Genomic DNA, 12466 nt, shown 5'->3' on the forward strand with positions numbered 1-12466 from the left:
CTAAAAAACTCGCGGATATTTTAAATCCTGATGATCCTCAAGATTTTGTCTCTTGTCAGCACGCGCAAAGCTACGTTACCTAGAGACTGTATGGCTAATGTACCCGCCTATCCATTACTACTTCTAATTTCCTAGACTTTTCCAGGTCGTGTACAAACCCTGCGGTACCACTAGAAAATCGTAAGCGCGGGTGTGGGGTAAGCCATTGTTTTTAAAAATTTGTAAAAAACTATAAAAGGAAATTGAATTTCTATCTTGAAGGACGCTTATTTTGTAATTCTCTTCAAAACTATAAACAGCAAAAGAGGAGGAGGGCTGTGACAGGATGTAGATCATAATAAAAAAAAAGGGAAGAATAGTTTTTGGGCAGAATCTTTACTAGGGATATGTTTGTAGGCATGATGAAAAGTACTCTATGGGGTATTTCTCTCCTTATAATAGGATAGGGCTCTAACAGAGTAGCTTCTCTGAATGGACGTTACAGAATGGGGCCCAGCACCATAAAGAAAAAGAGTGAATTACCTGAAAAAGGTGTCTTTTCCAAAAAAATGTACATTGGAATGTTGCATAAATAACGCCACTTTTCCATACTGGTTACCAGAAAGAACTATTGAACTTGCAAGTGATAAATTTCCAGCATAGAGGCCGTGAAAATTGGGTTGGCTTTCCCATTTGCCCTATAAGTGTTGAGATATACCTTAGGCATTTGTGGTTAAAAGAAAACAATGGAAATCTACTAATTACCTTAGCATGTTTTCCACCTGATCCTTCGCAACAATTCCACGTATAAATGAAGGCGGTAGCTCGCCTATGAACTTTGTAGGTGATGGCTGATTTGCAATATTGGCACTTTGTTCCAAAAGCTTTTTGAACAAGAGATGTCAGAAAAGGAGTAAACACAAAACACATAGGCTCCCTTATTATTTCTTCAGCCGTTAGATGTTTAGGTTTTTGCGGCACAGGCTAAAAAGAGTAACATATAAGTATTAATTTGAAATTATAAGAAGATTGAAGAATTAAAGTGGGAGAACTTACTTCATTGTACTCAATTATTAATTCTTCATAATCAGCATCTTTATCGTCATCTTCCGTAAAATCATTTTCAAAATTGAGATCATCACATTCTCCTTCATTACTATAAGTGTTTGCGGAGATTTAGGAAAATTTCTAACAAATTAATTAAACAATATTCCAAAAAATATTACTCTAGATTTTCAAGATCGTCTCCCAATGCCTCCTGCTCTAGTTCATCAGCGTCTCTTTCCATTTCATCTCCATCTTCCTCCCTGAATTAAGGTTGCCCAAATTAGAAAGAACCAAGACTGTAGGATTCTTTTAAGTTTAACACAAATGAAAAGGGCATGTTTACTTTTCAAGCTCTTCCTCCTCTTCCATTTCCACTTCAAATAAGGTACGTTTTGCCCGTTTTGTTGGAGTTCTTTTAACAGGCGTATTAGCCAATGGTGACTCCATAGCCAAACCTAGCCTCTTATAGGTAGGAGTCTCTGGTTTATCTGCAAATAAAAGAAAAAATAAACTCCCGGGCTTAGTTAGGTGAATAAAGCATTGAATATCTACCTTTTGGTGTCACACGCCGATAATGTCTTTGAGGAGGAAACCCTGGAGAGGTCATCATCTCAAATGTGGTAATGGGGTCCGTTGAGTATTTTTCTCAGTGGTATCAAACACACTTTGGGTCCATTTATGACACATTTCCCCCTGGCTTGTTTTCAATAAACATATAAATATATATTAGCTAACAGCATAATAATTACTGTGAAAAAGAGGGTTGGGGGCCTAATAAACTTACTGCAGTTTGTCAAGTAGGAATGTCACAAATTTATCATTTTGTGATCCGATTCCCATACCCCACCGATTCTTCTCCGTTGTCCATCTTTCAAAAACTGCTTTACTAAGCTTTATTCTATGGATAGGTTCTGCAAAACATAATGGATTTCTAATTTGTCAGACAGTAGTTGGTTTAGTTAAATTTTTTACCTTTAGTCTTCATAGTAAGTTTACTTATATATAAGTTATAAATCAATTTCCAAAGCCAAAATTTCCAAGTTTCCTAAGCCTTGGTCAAAACAAACGTTTCACTCACTGTGATATTTTCCTTAACTACAAAAATTTTTCTAATATTTCAGTTACTAGTACTATTAATTCTTAAATTATGTTATGAAAATTATAATAAATGTAACAAAAAATTATAAAAACAGCAACAAATTCGTGTCAACTTTATATTCAAATCGTAACGAACTAGTCTAGTACAGCTCTCTACGACAGCAAAGTTAGAATGAATTTCAAACTTAGAAAACCGTTGCGAAAACCGGATGAAGCCGAATCCTGAAAGAAAAAGACGCGACAATATACTAGGACTGTTCACGAGCTCGAGCCAGCTCGGGCTCGTGACGAGCGAGCCGAGTTCGAGCCGAGCCGAGCCGCCACCTTTGCGGCTCGATTAATTAACGAGCGAGCTTTTTTATGGTCGAGCCGAGCCGAGCCAATAGGCATCGAGCCGAGCCGACTCGCGAGCCGGCTCGCGAGCTTAGTCACTGATATAGTGCTTTCCTTTTAGTCTTTATTCTCTCCACCATTAGCGTTCCGTTGTATTTTTACAGGAAATAAAGCGTGGGAAAAATCTCTCGTCTCTAACCTTGAGCATATTTTAAAGAGCGGGTTTTACTGAACCACTACATTCCTAAACATGGGATGGCATTTATAGTCATTCTCAAGTTTGGCGTTGGTAGTAGCAATTTTTTTAAAACATGTATATGTTAATCGAGCCAGCTCGGCTCGGCTCGATCATTTTTGAGCCGAGCCGAGCTCGAGCCGAGCCAAGACCCAGCTCGGCTCGACTCGAGCCGAGCCGCCGTTTTTTTGACTCGAGCCGAGCCGAGCTTTTAAAAAGCTCGCTCAGCTCGGCTCGTGAACAGTCCTACAATATACCCTAAACGGACGCTCTACGCGCGGGTTCTAGCAAGCCATGATTGATATTGTATTGGACAGTCCAGAATAGGGTCTTTGTATGACGTCATATAATTCAGCCAATCGTGGGGTATGGACTTTTTTGGAAATCCTATACAACACTGTCTTCTCCTGGCGCCATCTAGCGTACCAGATCGGTAATAAACGGCGCCGACGTAACCTTTAAATTCGTAATATGATCAGTTTTAATTTGCACTGGGACATATAATTTTTGTAAAATTAACGCTTTAAATGTTTTAAAAACATTTAATGCAACAATTAAGCTTATTCTGTATTGCCGGAAGTTAGGCTTATCTCGGGATTTGTGGAGAGGAGTAACGGGAAGAAATTCCGTCTGTCGTCTGCTACAGAAGGTATTTTTGGGCTTTTTAGTAGACGACAGACGCGTTTCTTTGCATAACACCCCTATATTATTCCCGAGATTAGCCTAAATTCCGGCCATAGGGAATAAAGTGGATTAAGCTTGTAAATTTTGATCGTACATATTCAATACTTCTTGAAAAATAAATATTAATTTGATATATATATCAAACTTTGTATGTTAATTTATGTTAGAATTAATAAATATTCCCAATAAAGTTCGTGAGATACATTATCCATAAACTAAAATGAAAATTTAAGGAATGTTAGAATTTGGGTGTTGCTTCATTCATTGTATGATAAATAAATGCCAAATATTTGAATTCTTTTAATAAAAACCTAATTTTTTATTGGTTAATGACGTTAAAGAAGCCAGCATTACTTTTATTAAAGGAAACATTCAGCTAACGTTACATTATACCTTAAATGAACTGCCTTTTTCTAAATATGAAAGGAAAAATTTTAAAAACCAAAAAATGAGCATTTAATTATTTGCAAAAACGAGGACTACGGCGCCATCCGCCATTGGTATAGTGGTGTCCGCTAAATCGAACCTGTTACACGCGTGATCGAGTGAGTTATGCCCCCTTGCCTCTCTGCTTTGGTCCCATTAAACCGAATTCCCATTCGACAGAACGGCTTTTTTGTGGTGTCCCATTCAACCGAACGTAGCCAAAAGGTGCGATTTTATTATAGTCCCATTGGACCGAAACTCTATTGAACTGGAAGAAGACATACTGTATGGTTTTGCATTAAATATATTTTTAATTAATAGGAAAATCTTTTGGAAAAGGTGGCAACTAATTAATAGAGGAATATTTTAGAAAAGGTGGTAGCTAATTAAAAGGAGAATATTTTGGAAAATGTGGCAGCTAATTAGTAGGAGAATGTTTTGGAAAAGGTTGCAGCAAATTAATAGGAGAATATTTTGGAAAAGGTTGCAGCAAATTAATAGGAGAATATTTTGGAAAAGGCGGCAGCTAATTAATAGGAGAATGTTTTGGAAAAGGTTGCAGCTAATTAATAGGAAAATCTTTTGGAAAAGGTGGTAGCTAATTAATAGGAGAATGTTTTGGAAAAGGTGTTAACGAATTATTGGAACCAAACCAAACCTAACCTAACCTAACCTGACTGAACCGAACCTAACCTAACCTAACCCACCCGAAACCAAAATATTAAAATTTTAATTTAGAACTTAAAGACATTGATGGAACTACCATTAAGACTGTACTTCATTTTAAGCACAATTTGTTTATTAATTCTATATATCTCTTGCCTTGAAAGGAATGAAAGTGAGCGTTTTATTTAGTATCATGAAACATTTACTTTTAATATTATTAACATACCTTTCGGAGATTCGAACCAACAACCTATCGCTTCGCAGTCCAACTTCGTATCCACTACACCACCGAATCGCTGACGGCTACAGTGTTTCAAGTTATATTCATGTATTTTTAGGGGCATATTCGGACGATTGGGATTTCGGTCCATCGGGAATATAGCCATTGGTCTGGAAATCTAAAATCATTGCCGGATATTCGGTCGAATGGGATTGCGGTCCATTGGGAATTTGGTTGAAAGGGACGACTCCGCCTCTCTCAGCCTCTCAGAATTGAACCAAACCTGAAGGGGTAAGTAGTTCGATTTAGCAGACGCCACTAAACCAATGGCAGATGGCGCAGTAGTCCTCGCTTTTAAGACTAATTAAATGGCAATTATTTTGTGATAAGAGATCATTGATTTATGTTTTAATATTTTTCCTTTTATATTTAGATAAAGGCCGTGCTTTTAAGGTATCATGCTATGTTATGTGAACTTTTCCTTCAGCTCCATAAGTGCGTATTCAAAGACTTTTAATGTTGGAAATAATCGCGATTTTAATTTAACTACCATTTTTATTCAAGCACTTTAAATTGGGTCTAAGATAAAATATTTTGGTTGTGCACTTCCGCCGGTCTAATCAGAAACAAAGCAGTGGGAAGAACTGAATTTTTTTTAGAAACGTTCCTAGATATAATTCCATCTAAAAGATGGTTTTCACAAATCCGATTTTCGCGCCGTTTTTTCAGATGTAACTTGCAACATATTTTGGCGTGTTCTGGGCGGCTAAGTAAGAAATTGGTTTTCTAATTTTGCTCAGATTTTTACAAAAAGGAAAGCGGTGTCCAATAGGAAGCGACGAATGTGTGTGACGTTATAGGCGTGGTTTTGGTCAGCTCACGAGAAGTGTTTTCAAGTAGGGTAGAAAGAGGGGAGTTGATGCTAGCAATTTATTTATTTTTTGTATTTTCCTCCTAATATCCGGTTAACCGTATTTCAACCAGTAAGAGGGTAGAGAAAGCTGCGCGCGCACACCGGAAGCTTAGAGGAAAACTTTCAATGCGAGAACACTCCAAACAAAAAATCTACTCCCCCTCTTTCTACCCTCTTTAGTTTTTTCGGCGGCATTTTTTCAGTTGAAAGTGTTTTGGTTTTCGAGTTGAATTTCTAAAAATATTTAGTCTCAAAGAAATATTTTTTGGAATTTTGGCTTAATTATTACTCATGATAAAACTGAACGGTTTTAAAAAGACAAAGTTTAAGAAAATCGATGTGTCCATAAGTCTATAAAATATGGTCAATAAATTTGTCACTGGTTACTGAGAGCTTGTCACGAAGTGACGTAGATGAAACGACATAGATTCTCGTGAAACGACGCCTGGTGAGTCGCTGTCAAAGACTTAGTACAGACTACATGTGTTTCGTAAGAAATACTAACCGAAATCGATCAAGTTTTTGCTGAGGAAAAGAATAACATATATTATCACGTAACCTGTGATTCAGTTAGATTTTAAATAAATTACCGAAGGTCCGACGAACTGAAGGGGAGTTTTATAATTTGTTTTCCTTTCTATCAAATTTGACCAAAAAAAATAATAAAAGTTTGATAGCCCATGTAATAAAGCTCAAGTATTTTCGCTTAAAAATAAATTGCTATATATTGTTATCCTACTATTACGCTAACCAGAAGCGAGATGAGAGTAGAAGTGAACGGCTCTAGCATTGGTAATAAATCTTGGCACTAGTGAACAAATTTGAGGATTTTATGCCGCTTCAATCGCGCCTACACTAAAGAGAAAAAAATTCGTCGAGTTCCAAAAAAATTTCTTACCCCCTTCCCCTCAACCTAAAGCGGCGGGACGCGGGTGCTTGAACCTAGTTCCGCCGTCTACCGCCGCGAGCGTCTCACGTTCTCGATGGGAAATTCTGAAACCGCCACCAGAGGATTAACTGTTGGTGTGTTATCAAGATTATTTAATTTCGCTAAATGAAGAATTTGGTTACCTCAGTACTTCTAGTCTCATCTCACTTCTGCGCTAACCTAGACAGTGTTGTCGTGATTTGTGGATTGAACAGTTAAAGTGTGACCAGGTTTTCCTTATTCGTGTTAGCAGTGGAGAAGGTGCGGGGTTAGCTAAGAGTTGACTGCACTTTTATATATTAACATTAATAAATTGACTTAAGTCTTATCACTTATCCATGTGAAACCAAAAGAAATAATTAACAGATATTAAATTTTAGTTCAATATTGAAACCGTGCAATTTTTATAACCAAATCCTTGATGATGAGAAGGATGCGTAATCTGAGGTAAACTGTGAAACGACTCAGGTCCGATGGAACGCTAGAAATAGGGAAGGAATATTCGGAAAAATGGCCGCCGGTCTACGTCAGACGAATCAGGAAGACTGCCCGCCAATTTGCCCCCATTTTCTAGAGCCCCACCGGCCCTGAGCTGTTCCTCAGTTAGTAGGCTAATTTCTCTCATATTACGACTAATCCCAGCATGGCCAGCATCAACCTTGCTTATATGATTGCAATTCCCGTGATCTACTACATGAGCAGTAGAAATCCCCTAATGACTTCATGGATCAAAACTAACACCGCCGGAATAAGACTGACTGATAATTTGATTATTAATAGACGCGTTTGGTCGTCACTGTCGTTGAATTCTTCATCTTCCAAATTAGTTTCCGAAGTAACGCATCTAGAGTCCGCCCACCAAAAATGTAGTTCTAAAGCTTTGTCGCATAAGCAAGCTGACGCCGCAAATCGAATTCTGCAAAAGTTATTTAATTTTTCATCATACTGAATTTGTTCCGCATCAGGTTTTAAAAGGTTACTTCAGCAGGATATTTGAGTGATATTTGGGAAATCAATAATTTCTTTTTTATAAGATAATTGAAACTTACACATAATTGTGCCTTAATGAAGACTAATTTTCGAATAAACGTTTTTTCGAAACTAAGCAAACAGGACCTTCTACTCTCAGAGTAATTATTTGAATTTTTTTATGACATTAAGAAAACTTTATAAAACCCATCAATTCGTTTTCAGTATATCATACCAGGAATGTATGGAGGGGTTGGAATGGCTAAGGTCAAATCCTAATCGGCGTGAAATGATCTTGGAAACAACTGGCGTGGCTTAATTTACGCTAGTGACGTCATAGCCTGACGTAAAAATCGTATTTATCACTTAAATTATTTTCATTCATTCATTGGCTGCCAAAAAAACTTGTTTGCTATAATTCTCCACCCAAGGACCTCTGCCTAAGCTGAGAGAATCGAATACGAACGCGAACGGCGGCGAATCAGCGCATTTAACTTTAAACAAGTTGGAAAAACCAAAATATTACCTCTCCTAGTCAAGAGGTCTACTACTACAAACTTATTTACATAGATATGGAAATATTTCTCTTTTTTTGAAGTAAAAATTTACAAATTATTGAAGCAATATTCCAATCATTGTGAATATACAGTAAAGCAGACAACATTTTACATCAAATAAGGATAAATCTTGGACACATGGAAATCAGTCAATGGGGAAAAGAACAGGAAATGAAGTGTATAAATTTTGGAGAGATATAACCTTTATGTGCTTGAAAAGGCCCAATTGTCTTTGCTTCATCTGTTTACCCAATATACTCATAGCTACATTCACAACTGGTTTGAAGTGTAAACACTATCGTCTTGTCTCACCTCAACATTGTTCTTAGTTTGCAACATGCGTGTTAAGGTTCAATAACATCAAGCTTATTTGTTTCTAGAAGCACTGAAAGTCTTGCGCACCATAAAAAGAATGAAAACTCCGTAGCTAATACCCGTTTACCATTAGCCCTTTCACTGGTCTTATTGCCACCATGATCTTTTCTTCTAATATAATATCTACACCTGATTATTTAAACGTGTATTTAACTTTCGGCTCACTCTGAACAGTTAATGTCTCTTCAATACTGACACTAAAATCAAAACGCATAGTTTACTACAACTTGGGCCTCAATTATTTACTCTTTAGTTCACAAGGCCTATTATGGATAATACTTGATTTAACCGACAGAATGTAAACATATGCGTTCTTCTTGATATAACTAAAGCAAGGATTATTCTATTTACAGATGTAGTATAGATTAAGTAGTATATAAACAGCCATTTCAAATAGTAATATTGAAAAATGTCCTTGGAATATCAAAATGAAACAGAGCTTTCAAGTTACAAAACTACTAAAGGCATCGTAATTACGAAAACTACTTCCACATTATCACTTTATATTATAGAAAAAGGGAATATTAAGGTTCTGTATGATTTCTTAACACATCAACACAAGGCTAAATGCTAACGCGACGCACTAGTGTAACAATGGACGGACACACACAGACTGCTTTTTAACTCTTTCCGAATTAATTTTGAGTTGAGAAACAAGATTATCTTAAATATTAAAATAAATATAATTAATATTAAATATTTTCTTCGTTAGTTGTTCGCCTTATTGAGCGTTACATCGCTTCGATAAGGAACAATTAAACATTCTTGAGAGACTTGATTAATATTGGCGTTTGAAATGAAGCATTCGCCGGATGCTTCGCCTTAATCAAATAGGTAGTATATAAGGGTGTCGAACTACAGTTAAAAGCAAGAACAACCGCAATTGCGAAAACCTAGGGAGGCTAGACGTTTCTCCTAATCTTAGCTTATCGCCGCGAATGTCTTAAACCAAACGACGACGATGGATTTAGAAGCCAATGAGACAGATTGGTGTCTATGTGGAATAGACGGAAGACCAGCAGATGGTGGTGCTTGCAAGCCAGTATGTACAAACTGGTGTCCAGGTGGGATGGACAAAGACCAGAAGATGGTGGTGTTTAGAAGCCAGTATATACAGACTGGTGACCAAGTGGGATGGACAAAGACCAGAAGATGGTGGTGATTAGAAGCCAGTATGTACAGACTGATGTCCATGTGGGATGAACGAAGACCAAAAGTTGGTGGTGATTAGAAGCCAGTAAGTACAGACTGGGGGCCGTGTGGGATGGACAAAGACCAGAAGATGGTGGTGTGAGAACTCAAGTAGAGGAGCCCTTTTCCGTGACTGTGAAAGCAGTTCGGAAATGGCGAACACGTTTGCTCCGATTTGGAAACTGCGAACGCGGTCACGTGGGTGTAACAACAGACACACAGACACATACGATCGTTACAGAGCCTCTCCGTTACATACGTCACTCGGAGAGGTAAAAATCTAAAAGGTCAATTCTGCCATGCTTTTTCTGTCATGACATTTTTCGCCTTCGGTAGACAGCTAAACAGACGTAGGGGGAGGAGCTACACTTCTAAGAAAAAATGGACTCGCCTTATGTTTCCACCGTCAAGGGTACAACGAGAGCCCCCGTAGCCATTCCAGCCCCTCCATACATTCCTGATCATACTTTTATAAGATATGTTCCATAGTTATGACACTACTTAAACTTACTGAGAGCTAATTCGAGAACGATGTATGAATTGAGTACACTCGGCTTTGCAGTCCATCTTTTTATTTAGTCTGTATAAAGCCTTTGACAGAGCCTCACCAGACGTCGCTTTGCGAGAATTTATAACGTTTCACCTACGTCACTTCATGACAAGGTGTCATTAATCAGTGACAGACTTATGGAACATATCTTATGAACTTATGGTAAATGGTAACGCAAGGAATATGTTCCCTCAAAACTAGACTGCTCGCAAAGCCTTTGATTTGTGTTTATTTAAATTTAGTTTGGGACAAATTTTTAACACCATACGCCTCTTCCATCTACTACATCGTCCTTTTCAGATATAATTATAAGCAAATCTCTAATTACAGATCAAATAAGGCTGAGAAATAAGGCGGTGGCCTTGGACAAATGTCCACTTTAAAAATTAGTTGAGCCTGCTTAAAAATTAAATGTTTGGAGATCTACAGGCCTTCTGGCCAGGCTTGTCTTCAGTACATTTATTTAAATAATTGGGCTCTACTGGTCACATGTCCAGTTTAAAACAAGTCCTTATCTCTCAACCTTTACATTTTAGATTTTAGTCGCCGACTAAAAGGCTGCACGTTAGGGAAAAAAGAATACAATTTTGGGTGCTTTTACATCTTATTAATGTTCTCCAGCATGTCCTTGTCGATGGAATTATTTATTTTGATTTGAAGCGCCGCAGAAACCGTTGTTATGGGAAATGGCGACTTGTAAAACAATGGCCGAGCATCTTCTTTCGTTAGAGTTTCCTTGCAGTAGTTTTCGACATCATCTATTTCATCATTCCAGACAACATACACCCCCTTTCCCTTCGACACACTCGCCATAAAATCTCTCATATCGGGTTTCTCGTCTATACGTCTACTGTCAATTTCCTTGCCTTCAATTCCAGGTATAGACTTCATTGAAAAAGATGTAAAAGATATATTTTTGAACATCCAGATTGCAAAATTAGAAATAGTGTAGCAAGTGAAGTAATTGAAGGTAAAATTCTACTTCAAAGCCAAATATAACCTATGAAATGGTATCATAGTTTCACGAGATATGTTCGATAAGTATCACTGGTTACTGAGAGCTTGTCATGAAGTGACCAAGGTGAAACGTCATAGATTCCGATAAAGCTTCTAGAGACTTACTGAGAGTTTAAAGGTAATAGTTAGTATAGGGCGCTGTCGGTTAGCTGTGGCATAGGGGCTAGCCACCACCCCTCTATGCATTGTGAAGGCGTTAGATAAGTGGCAATAAGTCGCAACATGACTTGGTCCAATTAGCTAGCTGAACTTGTTTTACAACAACATGAGAATTGACTACACGCGGGTTTTTAGACATCTTCCAATTAAGTTTGTACGATGCCTTTGACAGCACCTCACCAGGCGTCGCTTTACGAGAATCTATGAACTACGTCACTTCATGACAAGCTCTCAGTAACTAGTGACAAACTTTTGGAACATATCTAGTTCACTTATGATATACGGGATTTGCGAGAGGTATTACTGTGGGCGCTGCCATAACCTGTCCGCGGAGTTTAGTTAGTGGCTGACATTTCCTGTCGTCGAACGCGCTCCCTAGCCTTGACAGTGCAACTCTCCGAATAGGGGTCAAGTTACGTACACTCTAAGAAAGGGAAGTGTTAAAAACGTGTTAAAAGGGTGAAATTTAAGAAAACCCTTTTTTTACACCATAAAAACACCCAAAAGAGAGCTCTATTACCTTGAGTTTTTGTGGCCAATTTAAAGTGTAAATTCGGTGTAAAATAAAACTTTTAAAACACAGTTATGAAATTAAAAATAGAAAATTATGGCATTGTGGGTATCTTAAATAAGGTCATTCATTTTCATAAATGTTTTAATATTAAACTCAATCCAAACAGTAAAAATGTTTTGTAAAATTTAAATGTTAACCATTTTTTTTAAAGATGAAATTCATGAAAGAACTAGCTATTTTCCGCGGCGTCGCTCGCGTGTAATAAGAACTTCCATCAAAATGATACAAAGAATGGGCAGATTTTACTGATGACCAATTTTTTGTAGCACCCTAGGAGCGAAGGCACTCGGCGTTGCCCGTCAGCCCATCGGGACCTTTTTTATGACTTTCCACGCGGACATTATTCCATAAAGAAGGGTTTTTAAATTTCTGGCCGCCATTTTAAAAGATGGCAACAAATCGAGCCCAAAAGAGCATTCAGCCCGTCTATAGGTTAAAGGAAAACAGTGTACTAAATATTTGCGAAATCGGTTGAAACGCGCGGACGTTGTTGCATAAAAAATATTTTTTACATTTCTGGGCGCCATTTTTTAAGATGGTGGCGG

At 37.7% G+C, this 12466-nt stretch overlaps 1 protein-coding gene and 1 long non-coding RNA gene across 2 annotated transcripts; both read right to left on the minus strand.

Moving 5' to 3' along the window:
- Positions 1 to 511: 511 nt before the first annotated feature.
- On the minus strand, positions 512 to 1213 carry LOC149668598 (uncharacterized). The gene is made up of 4 exons (XM_089840828.1): positions 1206 to 1213; positions 1036 to 1135; positions 745 to 963; positions 512 to 677 (listed from the first exon to the last, which is right to left on the minus strand). The coding sequence occupies exons 3-4, from the start codon at positions 907 to 909 to the stop codon at positions 519 to 521; spliced, it is 324 nt and encodes a 107-aa protein (XP_089696954.1). The 5' UTR covers positions 910 to 963; positions 1036 to 1135; positions 1206 to 1213; the 3' UTR covers positions 512 to 518.
- Positions 1214 to 1250: 37 nt separating this feature from the next.
- Positions 1251 to 1626, minus strand: LOC149668599 (uncharacterized). Its single transcript, XR_016367896.1, has 3 exons — positions 1579 to 1626; positions 1370 to 1514; positions 1251 to 1286 (listed from the first exon to the last, which is right to left on the minus strand). It is a non-coding gene; the product is annotated as an uncharacterized LOC149668599 (long non-coding RNA).
- Between the last annotated feature and the right edge of the window lie 10840 nt (positions 1627 to 12466).

The sequence above is a fragment of the Phalangium opilio genome, unplaced genomic scaffold, assembly GCF_054372755.1.
Source record: "Phalangium opilio isolate 3A_F unplaced genomic scaffold, DU_Popi_V2 ptg000055l_1, whole genome shotgun sequence".
Lineage (NCBI taxonomy): Eukaryota > Metazoa > Arthropoda > Arachnida > Opiliones > Phalangiidae > Phalangium > Phalangium opilio.